Source organism: Coenobita brevimanus, chromosome 86, assembly GCF_032717465.1.
Source record: "Coenobita brevimanus isolate Jiangsu-jjx chromosome 86, ASM3271746v2, whole genome shotgun sequence".
Classification (NCBI taxonomy): domain Eukaryota; kingdom Metazoa; phylum Arthropoda; class Malacostraca; order Decapoda; family Coenobitidae; genus Coenobita; species Coenobita brevimanus.
In genome coordinates, this window is record NC_137039.1 from 21,140,984 (window position 1) to 21,163,980 (window position 22,997).

Genomic DNA, 22,997 nt, shown 5'->3' on the forward strand with positions numbered 1-22,997 from the left:
ACCATCACTTTATTCTTCCCTACATTTACCTTTCCCCCTTTCCCCCTGTGGCGGGGGGGACACAACCTGGCCGCACTATGGGGTGGTACTACTACTCTGCGGCCAGGTTGTGTTAGGAAGAATACTGCCACCGTATTCCCTGCGTGTCGTAAAAGGCGACTAAAAGGGGCGGGGTGAGGGGACTAGGGACCCCCTCCTCTGTTTTGTAGTTCCTAAAAAGAGACAGGCCAGAGAAAGGGATGGGGGATGGAGTTATCCCCGTACCCTGAAGATTGGGTCTATGAATGTGCGTGGATGTAGTACGATTGAGGCTAAAAGGGAGGAGATTGGGAGAATGTTTGTGAGAAGAAAGTTGGATGTGTTAGCTTTGAGTGAAACGAAGATGAAAGGGAAGGGGGAATCTATGTTTGGAAGTGTGAATGGAAGATTGTCAGGTGTTGATAGAGGAAGGGCAAGAGAAGAGTGTGGCCTTGTTAGTGAGTCCGGAAGTTCAGCAATGTGTGATTGAATGGAAGGAGGTGTCATCGAGACTGATGTGGGTGAAAGCGAAATTTGAACGTGAGTTGTGGGTGTTTGTGAGTGCATATGGGCCTGGTAGTGAAAGGGATGAACAAGAGAGGAGTCTTTCTGGAATGATGTTGATGAGTGTCTGCAGAGTTTTGAAGCGAATGTGAATGTGGTAATGATGGGAGATCTGAATGCTAGAGTGGGAAATGTAGCAGTTGAAGGCGTAGTTGGTATGCATGGTGTGCCTGGAAGAAATGAAAATGGGGAACGAATGATAGCGATGTGTGTTGAGCGAGAGATGGTGATTGGGAATACGCTGTTTGAGAAGAAAGATATTTATAAGTATACATGGGTGAGACAGGAGGGTGGAAGGGTTGTTGATAGAGCCTTGATGGACTATGTCGTTGTGTCTAGGAATGTAATAGGAAGATTGTTGGATGTGAGAGTTCTGAGAGGGGAGGGTGGAGGTATGTCTGACCACTACCTGGTGGAGGGAAAGTTAAGAGTAGGTAAGAGATGGATGAGAGCTAGGAGGGTTAAGTGTGGCGGGGAGGTTTTGAAAGTGAGTGAGTTCGATAAAAGAGAGAAAAAGATAGAGTATCAGGAGAAATTGAAAGATGAGTGGAACGCAGTGAAAGATCGGGAAAATGGCAGCGTGGAGGAGGAATGGCAGTTGTTTAAGAGTGCTGTGGTGGGGCATGCAGAAGAGGTGTGTGGTGTGAGACGTGTGGGTGGTGGTGTAAGAAAAGGAAGTGAATGGTGGTGCGAGGAAGTAAGTATGGCTGTCGCTGAGAAGAGACGTGCATATGAAGTGTGGCTGCAGAGGAAGGATGAGATGTCATATGAAAGGTATAAGGAGAAGAGGAATAGAGCGAGAAGGGCTGTGCGTGATGCTAAAGTGGCAGCAGATGAGAGGTGGGGTAGGCGGCTGACAGAGAATTTTCAGCAGAATAAGAAAATGTTTTGGAAGGAGGTGAAAAGGGTGCGAAAGGGAGAGTCTGGGAAGGAAGAACGAGTAAAAGCAGAGGATGGAAGGATGTTAATTGAGATGGATGCAGTAAGGAAGAGATGGGCAGAGTATTTTGAAAGATTGTTAAATGTAGAGGAGGAAAGGGTGGCTGAGATTGTGGCGGATGGAAGGGTGCAAGGAATAAATGTGTTGGGAGGAGTTGAATGATTCTTTGATCACGAAGGAGGAAGTGGAGAAGGCAGTAAAGGAGATGAAAGCAGGGAAAGCTGCAGGTATGGATGGGTGTGCTGTGGAATGCCTGAAGGGTGGTGGAGTGACTATTGTTGACTGGTTAGTAAGATTGTTGAATGTGTGCTTTGAGAAAGGTATGGTGCCAATTGACTGGGCAAGTGCTTGTGTGGTCCCGTTGTATAAAGGCAAGGGTGATAAGTATGAATGTACTAGCTTTAGGGGTATAAGTCTGTTGAGTGTTGTAGGTAAGGTGTATGGTAGAGTGTTAATTATGAGAGTTAGAGAGGGTACAGAGGGAGTAATTAGTGATGAGCAGTGTGGCTTTAGGAGAGGGAGGGGATGCGTTGATCAGGTGTTTGCTGTGAGACAAGTGTGTGAAAAGTACTTAGCGAAAGGCAAGGATGTGTTTTGGGCATTTATGGATTTAGAGAAAGCGTATGATAGAATTGATAGGGAGGCTTTGTGGACTGTTTTAAGATTGTATGGACTTGATGGTAGGTTACTAAAAGGGGTGAAAAGTTTTTATGTAAATAGTAGAGCGTGTGTAAGAGTGGGAAATGCTGTGAGTGATTGGTTTCCCGTGAGAGTGGGGCTGCGACAGGGATGTGTGATGTCGCCTTGGTTGTTTAATATTTACATGGATGGTGTTGTAAGGGAGGTGAATGCAAGAGTTTTAGGTGGTCTGAGTCTGGTAAATGTTGATGGAGGAGAGTGGAATCTGAAGCAGCTGCTGTTTGCAGATGATACTGCACTGGTGACTGATTCAGAGGAGAGATTGAGAGAGTTGGTAGAGGAGTTTGGAAGGGTGTGTGAGAGGAGGAAATTGAAAGTAAATGAGAATAAGAGTAAAGTGATGAAGTGTACGAGGTTGATAGATGGTAGGGGGATGAATATAGTTTTGAATGGTGAGTTGCTTGAGGAGGTAGATTGTTTTAAATATCTAGGGTCACATGTTGCTGTGGATGGAAGAATAGATGCAAAAGTGAAGTTTAGAATAAATGAAGTAGGAAAGGTGCTGGGAGGAATGAAAAAAAATGTATAAATGTCGTTCGCTTAGAATGGATGTAAAGAGAAAGCTGTATGAGGGTGTTGTGGTACCGACTGCGTTATATGGGTCTGAAACATGGAATATGGGTGTAGCAGAGAGGAAAAGTTTGAATGTAATGGAGATGAGATGTCTGAGGAGTATGTGTGGAGTGACGCGTATGGATCGGGTGCGAAATGATGAAGTGCGAAGGAGAACTGGAGTTGTTCGGGAGATGGCTGGTAGAGTTGAGCAGAGGGTGTTGCAATGGTTTGGGCATATGGAGAGAATGGATAATGAGCGATTGGTGAAAAAGATAACTAGATCTGATGTGAGAGGTGTAAGGCTGATAGGAAGACCACGAATAGGATGGATGGACAGTGTGAAGAGAGCGCTGGATGCGAGAGGGATGTCTGTTGAGCAAGGAAGAGTGGCTGTGCGTGACAGAAATAAATGGAGAGAAATTGTGAATGAATAAGTGATGACGCAGCCCTGAGGGGATATTCTCCCGCATTTGGTCTGATCAGCTAGTCAGGTCAGGTGCGGGTAAGGGGATGGGTCTGTTATGATGTGGCAGGGGTAAACCAGTTCTGCTGTCGGGCCCTGCTGCGGATGTCACTGATTGCATTGCCCAGTTGACCCTTGTGCGGTGTGGTGCGGTGAGGATCTGTCCGTTCTCCCCTTTGGGGCTAAGATGCGAATGAATGTGTTTGAATGGATGAGTAAATGGAGAGTGAGTCGTCCTGTCTCGGCTACCTCCCTTTCCTTGGGGGAAGCAGCCTAGGTATATAGATAGATAGATAGACATTTACCTTTAGATTCCGTTTCTTACACACTCTCCCAAACTCATCCACCAAGCCTTGCAGCTCCCCTTCGTCTTCACTCAATAACACAGTATCATCTGCAAACAACAGTACAGGGAGTTTCCAAACACTATCCTCTCTCACCAGGGCCACTCCAACATCCACTACCCTACCTTGTACCTCTTTTATTACCCCATCCATGTACAGATTGAACAACCATGGAGACATGACACATCCCTGTTTCAACCCAGCCTCCAAAGAGAAAAATTCACTTAGTTCACCATCCACACGCACTGCAGCCTTAGCACCATCGTACATACTCTTCACAGCATTCAACAACTTCCCATCTACTCCATATATTCTTAACTCTTTCCACAATCCTTGTCTATCCACCCTGTCATATGCTTTCTCTAAATCCATGAAAGCCGCATACAACTTCTTTCCCTTCTCTAGAAACTTTTCCACTAAAGATCTAAGAATGAATATCCGATCTACACAACCTCTTCTCTTCCTAAAGGCTCCCTGTTCTTCTCCAACTAATTTCTCTGTTCTTTCTCTAACTCTGTCAATAAGTATCCCACCATACACTTTTCCTATTATACTAAGAAGACAAATGCCCCTATGATTACAGCAGTAAAATCAGGAGAGCTGTCTGGGTCTGAGAAAACTGAGTACCAAGTGTTAATTGGGCAACTCAATTGGATTGCCATACACACTCGGCCAGATCTTGCCTTTGATGTGTGTGAGTTGAGTATGACTATCAACCGAGCTATCGTAGCAGATTTGCTTAGCCTCAACAAGGTGATCATAAGGGTGAAGACTGACAACATGAAGCTATACATTCCAAGAATGGGGCCACTCGATGAATGTTATATAGAGTGCTTTTTCAGATGCCTCTTTTGCCAACCTTGTATGCAATGGGTCTCAGGGAGGCTTTGTGATCTTCCTATGAGATGCTAGTGAGGCGAGATGTCCCTTATTCTGGCAGACTAGAAAGTTCAGGCGGGTTGTCAAATCTACTTTATCTGCTGAAACGTTGGTGCTGCTTGAATGTGCTGAAACTGCTGTATATCTCGCCAACAAATTGCGTGAGGTTTCTGGATGTGGAGATTTCAAGATCAAGTGTTTCGTCGATAACAAGAGTCTGGTGGACGTCCTTTACTCCTGTAGGAGTGTAGAAGACAGAAGATTGCGCATTGATATTGCTGTATTACAAGACTTGTTGAAGTGAAGGGAGATTGACGAAGTGTCTTGGGTGGATACACCACAACAACTGGCTGACTGTCTCACCAAGAAAGGTACCTCAACCAAGTGGCTGCGTGCAGCAGTCAGACGGGACTAGTAGCATTTTAATATTTCAAGGGACACCACATATCTGTATGTGGTTACACACTGGATCTTAATGATGCTTAAACAAAGGCCTATGTATTGGATACATAGTGTGTACAGGACGCCAATAATCCATTCAGCTTCGTCCTTGGGATCTTTCATCAAGAGTGTTAGTGCATATTGCTGTTTGTGTGCGTGTGCGCATGCACGTGTTTTATTCCGAGTGGTGACATCATCGGAAGGGTCTTGCGGTATGCAGGCGGAGCCCGCTCACTGGAAAGTGTGAGGCCGGTGAGTTTGGTTGTTTCACATCCCAATAAATGTTATAATGATTTAATTTCTTGCTGCAGCATGTTGATAGTTCCATCCATCCATCATCCAATGGTACACTGCCCCATGAGGAGCATAGGAGCCCGGGGGTAGGTAGTTGGTCCCGACATTTAAGATGAGGGTGACCTGCCTCACTCATCCCTGAGTGGCATTACATGAGCAATCAACCCCAACCACCCCTTGGATATAAACCTTCAACGGCTCAATCTGACTGGAGCACAATAATTACTCACCAAACCACCAGGCGCCAAAATTTGGTTATATGGTTACCATCCAGCAAAGTAAATGGTTTCCTCATGTACAGGAAACCATTTGGTTTGTCACTCAGTGTAGAGTTACCCACAGGCAGAAGGAAGAGGAAATTATGAAGGAAAGAAAGACAGAAGAGGGAGTGTAAAGTTACCCGTAGGCAGAAGGACAAGGAAAGAATTAAGGAAGGGATGACAGAAGAGGATGGAAGGAAACAAAGATGGAGGAGAGGAAAGGGCAGACACCCGACAGCAGCACAACATCGAGTGAGTGGATGGTGAGTGCCCCCACCTACCACAGGTTGACAGATAAATAATATATTTTTTACATATCTTAGTGTTTTAAGTTTGTGTATTAGCAGCGTGGCCAAGAGTGTTACATATGAGATCAGCTCAAGATGTGACTCCTAGTTAAGAATGACGAGTGGGCGGAGGGGGGGCTTGTGTATGGGTATGGGGGAAGGTTGGGAGCTGGGGTAGAGGCAGGTGGAGAACATTTTGTCCCTCTCTCCCCTCTTCCATGGGTATACAGGGGTGGGAAGGGGGCTCCCCCGAGTAGAAATTAGTGCTCATGAGTGTCCATATAGTACGATAATACAATACTGGTACATAATATAATCATAATCATACTCACCTTGTGTTGGCACCACCACAAAAGCCATAAACTCAGCCATCATGCAGAACTAGGGTACAACAGCCGGAGCACTAGGGGAGGGGTCACACGGGAAGCCACAGAACTACAGCAAAGAGCAAGGCACAGGGGAGGGGGCGGGGCAACAGCTGGCTTGGTGTGTTGGGTGGGTTACCCCCCCAAAGCATTATGACTGGCCGGCACGTGTTGCTGTGTTGCGGGGTCTGCCTGCATGCCAACTGGGTCCCATGTCTGAGCCGGATGATATACGTTACCATCGAAAAAGGCATAGTACCACCAACTGCTTCCAATTTCATCACCGGATATTGCCTAATTCCGCCATATATAGCTTTAATAAAGCTGAGCAAAAAGCAACGGATATTGCGTTGGGCCGGATACTGCGACGATAGATAATAGAGAGCTTACTGTATAGTTATGAGACGAAGGGAAAAGATAATGATGCAGAGGATACCAGTACCAACTATCTGACAGCCAAAATACAGCCAGGTGTTATATTACAGTGTTCTTCATGCATTACTGGGGTTACATTAGAGAAAAATGGTGCAGATTAATTGTGTTCAAAATGAATATCTTAAATCCTACACATTACTTGTGTTCAATTTTTATAATTGAAATTCAAATCTACTACTGACAGTATCTGCCATGTTACCAAATACCAAGAGCTGAACGATCAGCTGGGAATTGAAGGGAGACTGAGAGAGACTGAAAATGTGGAAAATATGGAATATTGCAATTAGGTGAAAAGATGTGAGGATGAATGTGGAGGGTAAAGCACAAGAGGTAGACCTGTGAAGAACTTTGATGAGATCCTTCACAACAATCTCAAGGAGCTGAACAGAGATGCTGCCAGAATGAGATGGACAAATGCAAGTATTAAAGAAGCCATCCAAAAGGAAACTGAACAAAGAAAAAATACAATATGGGAAAATTATCTTGGGCTATCAGGAAAGCTGCATGCATGCTTCCTCAAAATTTTCATCTAATAACTGTTTAATAAGGCAAAGGTTCTGTTACATTTTGCACATCTTCTGTATGGTGCACTGCATATATCTATGAACATGAACAGCTTCTTCAACAGTAAAAGTGCCTAAACAGTAAATCACTCCTATATTATCCTCTTCACAGTGCAAGTCTACGGCTGGACTGTCGCAGTCCAAAGCATTTAATGGCTGTCATGGCAAAACCAGAATATGTATAAGCTTACCTCATTGACAGTGCTGGGATGAGGTGAGAGGAACATCCATCGGCACATTGCTGAGATGATGAGGAAGGACCCAACCACAACAAGACTCACCCCAATATAGCGAATAGGCTCGATATATGCCTGTGCCACACCAAGCCAGTTGAGAAGAACACCTGGCATACAAATTTACAACTTAGAATTTAGTTTTATTTCTTCTTATGGACTGTATTTGTAAATCTGCTTAAATGTGCAAAATGTAAGTTGAACCACATATTCTTCTGACATATCCTACACAGTAAAACCTCACTACTGTATAATGAACTGAAGTTACCACACTTCTGCTTCTACTACTAAGTCTGAGTCTCCTGTATTTTCATCCCTTACATCAAACTCTACCCATTATCAATGAAAAAGTTTGGAATAACCAATGCCATCACATCAATCCTGAATGAGACATCCAAAGAATTAATTTAATACTGCATTGTTAACCTGGCCAATCCCGACGTTTTCTGAGCTTTGGTCCGCCCCAGTCCCGGCTTTTTTGGACCATTTTTATTTTTTTTTGCTCAAACATTCGCTTTTGATCAGAAACTAAGGAAAATCACAAAGAAAGCTGTCCCTTGGGTCCAGAAATGGCTTACCTGGAGCACGTAAGTTTGACATGTACTGCCATGCTCTATGAGTAGTCTTTTCGCCATACGTTTTCTATGGTGGCAAGGGTACTCTGAACTGATGCAGTATATGTTTATTATCATGTATTCATATGTTGGAAATATGTATACCAGAAGTATATTGGGTTTTATACAGAAAAAAATGAGAAATAAGGTACTGTATGTACCACTGTGCAACCCAAGCGAAATCGGTCGATTATGTCACTGATGGATAACAAACATCGTTATTTCATCAGCTATTGTATTTTTTCATGTTCCATATTACTTCCACAATAACATCATACCATTTTCAACTTTACATAATTGTTTGTACATATTTTGAGGCATTATGACAAGAATTAGCATAAAAGTAGCGCTTACTTACCAAGTGAGATCATTTTATTTCATGCTTTTTTCAACTCAGATTCTATTTTTTCACCTTTTAGATTACTTATAACATGATATATAACCCAGTTACATGTCATACAATTAGTTTTATAGATGTACTTGCTTTATGAAAAGAATTAGCATAAGAATAGCGCTTATTTACCAAGTGACAACTTGGTCTTTCATGCTTTTTTCAACTCAGATTCTATTTTTTCACCTTTTTGATTACTTATAACATAACATATTACCCATTTACATGTTAGACAATTGCTTTTACAGAAGTACATGCTTTATGAAAAGAATTAGCATAGAAGTAGCGCTAATTTATGTAGGTAAATCATGTCATGTCATTTTTTTTCACCTCTGAATTTATTTTCTCCCCCTTTATAGTACTTCTCACATTACATTCTGGCCTTTTCCATGTTAAACATTTGCTTTCACAGTAGTACACGATTTACAGTAAGCCTTATCCTAATAGAGAGAGAAAGAGAGAGAGAGAGAGAGGTGGGATGGTGGTACACTAGGAGACAGCTTATCCCATAATTGGTGGCTAAATTTAAAGCCCTTGGGGAATTTCCCACTCCTCTTACACCGTGAACAGAATTCTTCCTAGCGCTTATTTACCTACTTACTGTATGTTCTGTGACTTTCAACTTAGACTATTTTTCAACTTACATACTAACTTTACAGTAACTATACAACCTCCTATGATTAGTATCACATAAGATCACATGGCACTATTATGATACTGAGCGACACTTTATCGCGTATGTACAGGCCTTATCACACTACACACACTTTCAATAATGCCTGTTATTATGATACTCACGGAAGCACGGTTGCAGGCAGAGAGCAACGTTGCATTCCACACACTCGTATCTAGTGTCTCTTCTGACCTGGGTAGGTCACTCAAAATCTAATTATTCACCTTTTATAATACTTCCAATATAACATATTACCCCTTTACATGTTATACAATTGCTTTTATAGATGTACATGCTTTACGAAAAGAATGAGCATAGCAATAGCGTAACCACGTGAGTTCAGGTCACTCGAAATCTAATTATTCACTTTTTATAATACTTCCAACATAACATATTACCCCTTTGCATGTTATACAATTGCTTTTATAGATGTACATGCTTTACGAAAAGAATGACCATAGCAATAGCGCTACCACGTGACTTCAGGTACCGTCATTATTTTTTCAACTCAAAATCTAATTATTCACCTTTTATAATACTTCCAATATAACATATTACCCCTTTACATGTTAGACAAGTGCTTTCACTTTCTGCTAACCCACACCACGCCTAACACGAACGCCACCTGGACGTGTTGCCTCCCCCACACCACTCTCACTTTCACGAATCTGTCTGCGCTCTCCCGCCCCAACCCTTTCACTTTCTGCTGCCCTAACCATCCCCACACCACTACTTCCTGCCACAGAACACATAGAAGGAACATACCTGTGGAACAGTCGCAATGTGACGTCTGTCCCAGTCCCATGTGGCGATATCTTTTCCTTTCCCAGCCAGGAAAATACGCCACCATGTACTGCTTCCTTGTCCTCGTTCTCATCTGATGGTATGTTTTGCTGCCTAGATGCAGCACGTGGTGCAGGCTGGCCGTCCCCTGCCCTCCTATATGTTATATATTTGACCTTCCTTGGGGAAGGGACCTCCTCATCACTGCTGCTTGTAACCTCCTCAAGCTGCACGTAATCGACATCGAGGGTGTCGTCGTCCAGTGGGGAATCACTATCCCCTGTAAAGGTATCCAGGGCGACTTGTATCTCCTCGTCTGACAGCCCACGATGCGCCATGTCTGACCTGGGTGACTGCTGACAGGTAAGTGGACGATCACAGGGTCAGGTGGGGTTAATCTGGGTCTAGGGGATTATTAGCCTGGCGGCGAGTAGGTGAGGTTTGCGTAGGCGGACGAAACAAAAATCAGGCGCGAATTTTGAAAAATGTGAAAATTATGCAACTTGCAATGTTGCCGCGTTAATTCACATCGCCGGGACATGAGTGCACATCATGTGCGGACGTTAATTCATGTCGCCGGGACAGCACGGGTTAATACAGTTTTGTTATTTGGGAGACATGTGCTGGAAGTGGGGATGGCACTAGCTCTGTGGCTAGAGTGAGGAGTGGTTGGAAAATGCTCAGGGAGCTGTTGCCTCTCCTGATATTGACAGGGCTCTCCCTCTGTGTTAAGGGATCTTTGTATGCGGCATGTTAGAAGTGTAATGCTGTATGATAGTGAGACCTGAGCAGTAAAGGAAGAGGATATTTGCAGTCTCAAACATACAAAAATGACAATGATTAGGTGGATATGCAGTACGTCCCTGAGTGTGACGCCTGGGGGGACTAAGTTTACGATGGAATAGTTGAGGGGTAGGATGGGACTGGAGTTTATTGGTGCTGTGACGAGGAGAGGTACATTAGAGATGGTTTGGGCATGTGGAGAGGATGGCGAATGATAACTAGGTACAGAAAGTGAGAAGTGTTAATGTTGGGGGTAGGGTTGGGGGACGTAGAACGAAAAAGACTTGGGACGAGGTCACACTTAGTGTGACCTCTGGGATAAGGGACTGAATGGGGAGGCTGCCAGAGATCAAGCAGCATGGACATCCACCATTAGGTGACCAAGGCCAACACGTGCAAGCATATTGGAGCCTTCAAAAACTAAATGAAACGATGAATTGTATAGACAGTGACTATTATACTCAGCACCAGTGAGTTTATTGGTAAATTTAAACCTTCTCCCACCAGTCACATTTAACTGGCTTGGGTACTTTTCTTATTACTAATACAATTGTGATTTGTGTCAAACAGTATGTTCATAGTTGTTTGTAAATTTCACAATGACCTTCCATCAAATCTAGGATGGATTCTGAGAGGGTGTGGCTCAATTGGCAAGTTGATTAGTGTTGAGTATGATGTCCAAGAACGGTCACGACTCGCTATACCAAGGGGTTATGTCAGTGAAACCCCACTGCATAATGAATTATCATATAACAAGGTCAATATAACATGGGTTCAGTGACAACATGAGGCAGGGCCTATGACCACATAAGCTAAAATCTTACAAGAACCTTACCCTATTAGGCTTGCCCTTGGCACCCCTCACTTGCACCACACTTTCCACTAGGGCTAGCAACCTTGCCAGACAACGATTTCTAGGTCACAAGTTTCAGTACAGTAAAACCTCGATATAACGGACTTCAACAGTCCAGAATTCGCTTTTATCTGACTCTTGAAGCTACCGGACTAAATTCCTATATATCGGAAAAAGTCCGATAAAGCCAGAAGCAGTCCGGACTGCCTGACCACTTTAGCTATGTTCACCACAATAAGGTAAATAATAGACATGTTTATTACTGTACAGTACAGTATTATTATACCATTTGATTAATGTAGTGAAGTTATAACACAGTACAGTACCGCAGTGGTACCCAAAACTGTTTAAAAACCGTTCATGCAATCCGGACTAATGTCTGATATTTCGGAAAAAGTCCGGATGTCACTTTTATCGGAATTTTACATTTTTTGGAATGGCTTGGGCCCCAATTGGTCAGTTATAGTGAGGTCTTACTGTATTTCATACACAAAAAGTTATCGTTTCGCTCAAAATTGCACACTGCACTGTTTGTTAAGCACTTGTGCCGTTAACTGGCATTAGCAATATTGTTTCAATGGCCTTTCACATACAAAATGGAACAGAAGGCAGACAATCACAGAAAATGTAAACATTGGGCAGTCATCTTGGGTCAACCAGCTGACTGGAAGGCACAGTTATCAATTGACTGGGAGGCTGTGTATGAACAGTAGACACAATTTCCTTAAGTTTCAGTATTTCACACACAAAGAATTATCTATCTATCTATCTATTGCCAGACGCAATAATCCCGTAAGGGGTGGCCATTTGACTTTGAGTTATTTGTTTTACGGGGAGGGACACTGACCCTTCACCAACCCACTTGTTGACACGTAGGGAGCACGTATGGTTTGATTATATGGTTACCACCCAGTGTTGTAAATGGTTTCTTGGCTTACAGGAAACCATTTGACTTGTCACACAATGTAAAGCCACCTGTAAAGGAAAGAAAAGCAATAAGAAGTGACAGGAAAGATGGGAGAAATAGGAAGAGAGGAGGGCAGGCACAGAAAAAGACTGATAAATGCTAAGGAAGAAGTAGGCAGCACTACATCAAGTGAGTGGATGCTAGTTGCCACCACCTACCACAACAAAGAATTATGACTTCACTTAATATTGCACACACTGCACAATTTGTTAAGCACCTGCACTGTTATTTGATGATAGCAATGGTGTTTCAGAGGCCTTTCACACACAAAATGGAAAACAAAGAAGACAATCACAGTAAATGTAGACACTGGGCAGCCATTTTGGCTCAATCAGCTGACTGGGAGGGATCAATCTCGTGAATCTGCATTATTTTTGCCACCGTTATTCCGAAAATGCGTCTCTTTTTTTTTTCATCAATACAGTGATATATAGCATAATGAATTACCATACAACAAGACCTGGCTGTAGTGCTTTGTTGGTGTGTGTGCATAAGAGGACTGCTGGGCTTTTGGGAAAGGAAGTTTAGTCTATGTCCATGATCAGATCTATTACCTAGAATTTAAGACAAAGTCTCAGATCAAACACTACTAACGCTTTTTAAATGGACTGTGAAGTCATTCACTTTCTGCCAATAGTAATAACAATCAGAAAATTGGTCACTTGCAAGTTTTGGACTATAATGAAGCTGAAAATATTGATGTTAACCATTTTCCTAATACCAGCATTACTGCGCAGTTATCTATCTACCTACAGCCAGATGCCATGATCCAACAACGGATGGACGTTTGACTTGAGTTACAGAAGTTGTCTTATGAGGAGGAACATTAGCCCTCCGCCAACCTACTTGCTGACACATATGGAACACATATGGGTTGGCTATAAGGTTACCACCCAGCATTGTAAATGGTTTCCTGGCTTACAGGAAACCATTAGACTTATCACTCAATGTAAAACCACCTGACAAGGAAAGAAGAGTAATAAAAAGTGCCAAGAAAGATGGGAGATATGGGAAGACATGAAGGCAGACACACAAAAAGAATGACCAAGTTTTTCTTTTTTTAAATAGGAAGAAGGAACCAAAGGCCAGGCACCAGCAATAACTGTTCCCTCCAAGAGAAAAACAAAATACAAGAGAGAGCCAAATTCAAGATCTGATCATTTTGAGATGCCTGGACAAACTGTGTCTGAAAGACTGGAGATCATAGGAAGCAGGAAATACAGACAGAAGGAGACAGTTCCAGTGCTGACCTGTTGCATAAATGAAGGACTGGGAATAACGGTTAACTCTTGCATTAGAGAGTTGGACAGAAAAGGGATGAGAGTTTGCTGCTAGACGGGTGCTACGCACTTGTCGTAAAGGTGGAGGAATGCGTGCAGACAGTTCAGAGGAGTAGTGACCATTGAAGTAGTGATAAAAACGAGATAAAGATGCAACAGTGTGGCAAAGAGACAGAAGTTGGAGGGAATCAGTAAGAGGAGAGGAGTTAATGAGATGAAAAGCCTTTGACTCCACCCTATTGAGAAGAGCTGTATGTGGGGAACCTCCCCACACATGAGAGTTGTACTCTACACAGGGGCGGATAAAACCCCTGTATAGAGTCAACAATTGTGCAGGGGTAAAGAAGGAACGGAGTCGGCTTAGCACACCTCATCTCTTGGAAGTAGATTTTACAAAAGATGTAATATGATCTTTCCAAGACAAGTCCCAAGTAAATGAAACCCCAAGCATGTTCAAGGATGATGCAGGATTTAGCTGAATATTATTAAACATTAGTGGGTATACCTGTGGAAGATTTTGTCGGGTTGATAGGTGTAAGAACTGAGTCTTTGATGCATTAAAAACAACAAAATTATTTTTACCCAATCAGAGATACGAGCCAAGTCAGACATTAGGTGTGCCATAGCCTCATCCTTTGTTTGTTGAAGTAGCTGCTGAGATGGGCGTTGCGGGAAATGAATGGAAAGGCGAAGGATGGAGTCATCAGCGTATGAGTAGATAGGGTTTGATGTACAGCTTAGAAGGTCATTGATGAAGAAAAGGAAGAGAGTTGGTGATAGGACAGAGCCCTGAGGAACACCACTGTTGATAGACCTAGGAGAAGAACGATGGCCGTCTACAACAGCGGCTATAGAACGACCAGAAAGGAAGCTAGAGATGAAGGCACAGATAGAAGGACAGAAACAGTAAGAGGGCAGTTTGGAAATTAAAGATTTATGCCAGACTCAATCTAAAGCCTTTGAGATGTCAAGTGCAATGGCAAAGCTTTCGCCAAATCCCGAATGGAGGATGACCAGGAGAAGGTAGAAGTAGGAAGCATTACATCAGGTGAATTGGTGATGATTGCCACCACCTACCACCAACTGCATTTAACCCGAGGCATCCTGACGACGTACGGATATGTCACCACATTTTGTCATGGTGACACCTGACAACATATCCATACGTTTTGCAATTGTGAGGTCCATCATTTGCACATTTTTCAAGTTTCACAGGAGATTTTTGGTTGGCATATGTGGGAGACCTTCCTCTATCCCTGCCCCACCTGACCCCCCCTCCCCCCGGCATGCCATTTTCTCGGCAACTCAACTGTAACCAGTGACCTGGCCAGTAAAGACGTCGCACCACGGTCTCTCTAGTGACAAAATTCAAGGCGAAAGTGATTCCTGAGGTGGAGGACAAAGGAAGAAATAACCCAGAGGAAGAAACAAGCAGAAGCGATGAGGTGGGAATGTCGTAAAAGAAGGTGCCATATGTTGATGTTTTTGGTGAGTGAACAACACTTATATTGCCTATATTATTGTCTGAAAACCAATATACTCTTGTACTACATATAAATTTGTACCAAATAAGTTAATATCTAACCAGTTATGAATGGTTTGAAATACTTACCCCTCCCATAGAAATAGTTTTCTCTCGAGCCTGGCCTGAGAGAATACGGTAACAAGGGAAAGGTACTCTTACGTCTACTGTATATCTAAACTCAACTGAGCACTTTCTCTCTGAATTTTTGATGTTTTTCACAAAAAGCAGAGATTTTAGCCCCCCCCCAAAAAAAAAAAAAAGTGGAGATTTTAGTCAAAAAAAAAAAAAAAAAAAAAAAAAAAAAAAAAATCGAAAATCTGCCGGGATTGGAGGGGGTCACTGGTGAAAAATCTGTCGGGAGGCGGAGGGTTAAAATAAAAATTATCGTGTAAATATAGCTTTGACATATTACCAAGTACTTGCTGAAGAATCTTGCACTTCAATATAGCCATAAATAATGAATATACAGTAATCCCTCACTATACGATGAAAGAGAGCCAAAGGCATGTCCGGAAAGTGGTCCCATCTGGATAATGGGCCCCTGCCTCCTGGACTGGTACTTATGGACCCTAACCCAGCCTAACTTTGAAAGCCACCTAAATAACTCCCTACCGGACATGCATAGCACCTATTTAAACCTATTTAAGACCTTATTCACACCAATAATGGACATAAAGCATGATATAAATGAAAAGGAACCAAAGAATGAGGAATTAGAAGTGACTGTACCTCAGCCAGAGTACTTCAGCATGTTTGTGGCCGTCTTTTGTAAGGTTTTGGCTGTGGTGAAAATGCTCTTGAAGCATGTACAGTAATCCAATGTTGTGCTGCACTTACAGTAATTCTTTGCACTGTGAGTTATAACTGTTTAACACTGCACTCTGTTAACTTCATCAGGCCAGTTTCAACCGCCAGTTTCAACCACCAGGTTTGCACTCCACAGTTTTTTGTTTTTGTTTTTTTGTTTTTTTTTATGCAAGGAAGAAGGAACCAAAGGCCAAGAGCCCGCAATAAGAGTTCCCTCCAAGAGAAAAACAAAATACAAGAGAGAGCCAAATTCAAGATCCATTCACTTCGAGATGCCTGGACACACTGCGTTTGAAAGACTGGAGATCATAGGCAGCAGGAAATACAGACAGAAGGAGACAGTTCCAGAGTTGAACTGTTGCATAAATAAAGGACTGGGAGTAACGGTTCACTCTTGCATTAGAGAGTTGGACAGAAAAGGGATGAGAGTTTGCTGCCAGACGGGTGCTACGCACCCGTTGTAGAGGTGGAGGAATGCATGCAGACAGTTCAGAGGAGCAGTGACCATTAAAGTAGTGATAGAAAAGAGATAAAGATGCAACACGCGGAGAAAAGACAGGTTGAAGGGAGTCAGTAAGAGGAGGAGAGTTAATGAGATGAAAAGCCTTTGACTCCACTCTATTGAGAAGAGCAGTATGTGGGGAACCTCCCCACACATGAGAGTTGTACTCTACACAGGGCCAGATAAAACCCCTGTATAGAGTCAACAATTGTGCAGGGGTAAAGAAAGAACGGAGTCGGGTTAGCACACCCAATCTCTTGGAAGCAGATTTTACAAGAGCTGTAATATGATCTTTCCAACATAGGTCCCGAGTAAATGAAACCCCAAGCATGTTCAACGATGATGCAGGATTAAGCTGAATATTGTTAAACATTAGTGGGTATACCTGTGGAAGATTTTGACGGGTTGATAGGTGTAAGAACTGAATCTTAGATGCATTAAAGACAACAAGATTATTGTTACCCCAGTCAGAGATACTAGCCAAGTCAGACATTAGGTGTGCCATAGCCTCATCCCTTGTTTGTTGTAGTAACTGCTGAGATGGGCATTGCGGGAACCGAATGAAAAGGTGAAGGGTGGAGTCATCAGCGTATGAGTGGATAGGGTTAGATGTACAGCTTAGAAGATCATTGATGAATAAAAGGAAGAGAGTTGGTGATAGGACAGAGCCCTGAGGAACACCACTGTTGATAGATCTAGGAGAAGAACGATGGCCATCTACAACAGCGGTTATAGAACGACCAGAAAGGAAGCTAGCGATGAAGGCACAGATAGAAGGATAGAAACCGTAGGAGGGCAGTTTGGAAATTAAAGATTTATGCCAGACTAGATCAAAAGCCTTTGAGATGTCAAGTGCAATGGCAAAGCTTTCGTCAAAGTCCCGAAAGGAGGATGACCAGGAGTCTGAAAGGTAGGTGAGAAGATCGCCAGTGAAGCGTCCCTGACGGAACCCATACTGATGATCAGAAAGAAGGTTGTGATAGGAAAGATGCCTTAAAATTAATCTATAGAGAATTGACTCAAAAACTTTTGAAATACAGGATGTTAAAGCAATTGGACGATAATTGGAGGGTTGGGAGTGGTCACCCTTCTTTGGGACTGCCTGAATGAGAACAAACTTCCAGCAAGAAGGAAAGGAACAAGTTGACAGGAAAGATGAAAGAGTTTGCCTAGGCAGGGTGTAAGCACAGAAGCACAGTTCTTGAGAACAACAGGAGGGACTCCATCAGGCCCATATGCCTTGTTAGTACCGAGGCCAGTGATGGCACAAAATACATCAGCTGAAGAAATTTTAATGTCAGCAATGAGGAAGGCAGAGACGGGAAGTGATGGAGGAACAGCACCAGAATCATCTAAGGTGGAATTGGAGGGGAAAGTCTGTGCGAAGAGATCTGCTTTATCAGTAGAAGAAATAGCTACAGAACCATCAGAGTAGAAAGGAGGAGGGAAGGATGATGAGGTAAAGTTGTTAGAAAGGTTTATGGCAAGGTGCCAGAAGGAGTGGGAAGAATTCGAGTTGGAGAGTTGAAAGCATTTAGTACGGATGAAATTATTTTTCGCAGAGCGAAGAACAGACAGCACGATTCCGGGCAGAAACGTAAAGATGATGTGATTCAGGGGTGGGTTGGCTCCGGTACCTTTTGTAGGCCCTCTCCTTGTTGCGGACAGCATTAGAACAAGCATGATTAAACCAAGGCTTTCTTGCATTAGTCAAAGGATATGAGAAAGGAATGTATGCTTCCATGCCCGAGAGAATAACTTCTGTAATGTGCAAGGCACACTCAGATGGCTCCCGGCCAGTTTGCAGTCCACAGTTAATCCTTTGCACTCTAAATTCTAATTTCTTAACACTCCACAACATCGTAAATTCCCTTGTGGTCTAGTGGCGAGGTATCGCAGTTTATTCACAAAAAAATGAGCACGTGTGGCTTCCACTGCGATAAGCTACCACTGGCGATCAAAGTTAGGCAATAACTGTTTGGGTGTTGGTGAGGGGGAAACAGAGTTGCCAGATCGCAACAGCCACATTACCAAACTCCTCAGTTTTCATTACCAAATTCGTAAAGCTAACATTTATTCTTCACTAATTATACAGTAATCACTCTAATATCCGGACGCCCAATAACCGAACATCCCCACTAACCGAACCTTATCGTCCTGGGATCAAACATTCCCAAAATGGTCCGAAAATCCAAAAAAATTGGAAAAAAAACCGATTTTTTGCCGTCCGTAATTTGAACTTGCCGCGCGCGCCGCGTGAGAGCATTGTTTTGGTTCGTCATTCCTCCGACGTCCGATAGAGCGCCGCTGCATCCTCCCCACTTCCCGCCTGTCTCTCACCGCGACTGGACCTGCGCTCTTCGTCATGGCTGCCCACGTGCTCGCTTTTGTGGTGGTGCCGTACTTGCTGCAAGGCCTCCTGCTGCTCTCTGCCCTACTCTTAGTGTGTGTGATGATGGCCCCGCCTCCTGAGAAAAGGAAGAGAGTGGTGTTGACTCTGGAGAAGAAACGGGAGATATTGGAGAAGGTTGATGCGGGTTGGTCTTCCTCTCGCATTCTCCGCGAGTTCAACCTGGCCCGGTCGACTTTGTTTGATATCAAGCGTTCCCGAGACAAGCTCATGCAGTACACGGCTGACTTCTCGTCGAGAAGCAAACGCAACGTGGAGAGGAAGGTTATGTTTACTCCCAAGTATGCAGAGATCGACCGCTCCACGTTGATTTGGTATCGACAGCAACGTGCAGCTGGTGTGATGGTACGTGGAACGGAGCTGAAGGCTGCTGCTGAGAAGTTTGCAAGGCTTCACGACGCCCTAGACTTCAAGGCATCCGAGGGTTGGCTCTTCGCGTTCAAGTTGCGACATGGCCTTACTAACCGTAAAGCACATGGCGAAGCATTGGACGCTAACGAGGATGGAGTGGACGAGTTTCGGCACAAGGTGAAAGGCTTGATCGACAGGGAGGGCCTCACTCTCGGTCAAGTCTATAACGCTGACGAAACTGGCCTATTCTATCGCTCGGTGCCAACGAACACTCTCGCCGATGAGACGGAGAAGCGTGTACCTGGCCGCAAGCTTTCTAAGGAACGGATATCTGCTTTGTGTTGTGCCAATGCTAACGGCATGCACCGGCTTAAGCCCGTTATTGTTGGCCGTGCAAAGCAGCCTCGGTGCCTTCGTGGGGTGATGGATGTCCTTCCTGTCGTATGGTACCATTCTTTGAAAGCATGGTTCACAGCTGTGATTTTCAAAGACTGGTTTCACCATCACTTCGTCAAGGAGGTCATACATTACCAGACGAAGACACTGGGAATTCCTCGCGACCAGGTAAAGGCTCTCCTTCTCTCGACAATGCACCTGCCCACCCGTGCGACAAGGACTTGGTTGCTGAGAATGGCCGTATTAGGTGCATGTTTCTGCCACCTAATACGACTGCTCTCATTCAACCAATGGACCAAGGAGTGATCGTGGCAACAAAGCGCCTGTACCGTCGGAAGTTCCTGGACGAGGTGATGGTGGTTCTCGAGGACGAGGACGAGCGCAGGGAAGGACGTGACACTCGAGGCAAGCGGACTTTGGAAAACCTTCGCCGCTACAACATCAAGTCTGCGCTGTACAACTGGGCTAGGTGCATGGAAGGAAGTCCCTGTGAAAACTCTTGAAAATGGTTGGTCTCGTCTGCTTCTCGGAACAGATGTGGAGTACGATTTCCTAGGGTTTGACGTGGATGACTTCCATGCACGGCTCATACGCACGGCGACGATGTTGATGTGGACGATGTTCGTGAGTGGTTGGACGACTGACGAGGGCGATCCTGGGTATCAGACGTTGTCTGATATCGAGATCGCGTCTTCGGTTGCTGGTGTCAGTCCCGAACTTGAAGATTCCGACGACGAAGGCGATGATGATGCAGACTCCGCCCAGCAGGACACTACTCCAGCCATCCCCAAGCTGAGCGCACTCCGGGAACATCTAGAGTTCGTCCTAGACTACCTGGAACACCCGGACTGCGACAGGGAGATGGGGCCCTTGGGACTCGTGGAGGAAGTGCGTGCTTTCCGGCAGCGCATCATCAATCGCCAGAATCGTCGGTCCTTGCGTCAGTCAACGATTGACAGTTTTTTCAGGCCCGTGACCCCCGCTGTGCCAAGCCCTGGTTCCACTCCGTTGCCTCCCCAAGACAGGCCCTCATGCTCCGAGCCACAGCCCAGCACATCAGCTACAGTGGAGTCGCCGCTCGACGTGAGTTTGCGGCTGTCTTCAGAGTCTTCTGTAGTCGGTACGCCATCACCACTACCCACCGATGCACCCCTTGGACGCCTGCCAGTGATACTCTCGGGCTCTGACAGTGAATAAACAGCAAGAACTTCTCCACTAGACCACACGGGAATTTTGAGTGTTGTGCAGTGAAAAAAACGGTGTGTTGTGTTAAGGTTTTCAAGTTGGGAGAAAAGACTAAGTAGAAAAGAAATTTAACGTAACTAACCTTCTTTGTTTTGGCTTTGGAAACTTAAAAAAACTTGGGAAAAGTTAATGTGCAACACTTAAATTTAATGGAACATTATTTGGACTAAAGTGAACACTGTGAAAAGAACGGACTTCTGTGTGTTAGTGACTAAGTTCAGTGCAAGACTTCAGGAAGAGTGTAGTGCAAGTGCTTCAGGAAATCGTTCTTACTGTCAGAGTCCGAGAGGAGGCGGTTATTCATCGAGGTGGCCAGGGACTTGCTGTAAGTAGCCAAAATGTTTCATGTTGTACTATTTTCCATACTATATTTACCAGAATGTTTCATATTGTATTTTTCCCATACTATACTTACCAGAAAGTGTCATACTGTACTTCTTTCCATACTAAACTTACCTCATGCATGTGCAGTAGGAATGGGTTTTTCAGAGTTCGGTTAGGTTCGGTTAGGTTAGGTTCGGTTAGAGTCCATAAGTACCAGAATGTTTATTAATGTATGAACATACTTCTAAACCCACATTTTATGTGTCTATTGCATTTATTTCAGTCATTTATGTGCCTTATTGGTGTGATTTGGGTGTTAAATAGGTGCTATGCATGTCCGGAGGGAGTTGTATAGGTGTTTCTCTGTGTTAGGGTCCGTAAGTACAAGTCCATAAGCTGGGGCCCAATATCCGGACAAAACCAATATCCGAACCTACCGATGGCTCTATTGATCCGGATATTGGAGTGATTACTGTATATACAAGTGGAAATACATGTAATCACTCTTCTTATAATTAAAAGCATGTTGATTATTTTCACGCTATGTACGTTAGCAGATTAATCAAAGAGAGCAAACAATCCACCATCTCCATCCTGTGTATCCTCATGCATGTGAAAAATCCGTTTGGTAATGCATTACTGATTCATTACCAGACGAATATTTCATGACCAAATTGGCCCATATTTGGTAATGAAAAATACCAAATGGCAACCCTGACAGGGGAAGGGGGAAAGGGGAGGAAGGAAGGGGGGAGGGTCCGTAGTGTAACAGCTGTTCGGCGCTGCGCGGCAATTTCAAATTATGCGTGGGAAAAAATTCGGATTTTGGGGGGATTTTTTTCTTTTTTTGGCCATTTTTGGGTTCTGAAGGTCCAGGCGCACAATATCCAGTAAGTGGGGATGTCCGGAAAGTGGGCGTCCAGAAAGTACAGGGATTACTGTATCATGCAATTTCTTAAACACTATGGAAAGATGAACAGTCTTTGACATATTTTCCTTGTTTAATGCAACAAGATGGAAGAGGAGCATAAGACAGTATCAGTTGGGTCAAGGATTGCGTGGGTAAAGTTGAAAGTTGGAATACAAATGTGGGCGATTGTGTGTGTGTATACACCAACGCAAGATCGTGATAGAAGAGTGAGAGAAGAGTTCTGGACAAATGTAGAAGTGTGCATGGAAAAGTTTGGAAGGAATGAGAGAGTGTTTTTGATTGGTGATATGAATGGTAAAGTTGGGAATGTGAAGGTGGATGGAATAGTTGGTGAGTGGGTTGTGCCTGCTGAGATAGATGAGAATGGGAGTGCGTTAGTGGACATTTGTGCTGGGAGGGGGTTGGTGATAGCCAATACCCTCTTCAGGCATAAAATGATCCACAGGTATACATGGCAAGTGATGAGAAGGGTGGGTGGTGAACTGAATGAAAGGAAGGCAATGACTGATTATGTGTGTGTGGATGAAAGGATGCGAAGATGTAAGGATGCAAGAGTGTATAGAAGTTGGGGGAGTGGACTTTCTGACCACTACTTGGTGGTGGCCAGAATTAGAATGCAAGTAAGATGGAGGAATAGAAGAAGGGAAAGACGAGAGGAAGGAGTAGTTGCAAGGACAGTGGAAAGGTTACAAGAGGATGAGAAAAAGGCAGAGTATAAGAGAGAAGTGGAGGAACGATTGGGCAAATATGAATTGGAGCAGATGGGAGACATGGAAGGTGTGTGTAAGATATTTACAGAAGAAATATGTGCAGCATGTGATG

At 44.0% G+C, this 22,997-nt stretch overlaps 1 protein-coding gene across 1 annotated transcript in view; it reads right to left on the reverse strand.

Annotated features, from left to right (window-relative positions):
- LOC145410597 (uncharacterized) overlaps positions 1 to 22,997 on the reverse strand; it is a 218,660-nt gene that overhangs the window by 96,891 nt on the left and 98,772 nt on the right. The window contains exon 2 of the mRNA XM_080280711.1: positions 7,299 to 7,450. Within this exon, the coding sequence (XP_080136837.1) occupies positions 7,299 to 7,450 (152 nt within the window). The remainder of the gene's footprint in view (positions 1 to 7,298; positions 7,451 to 22,997) is intronic.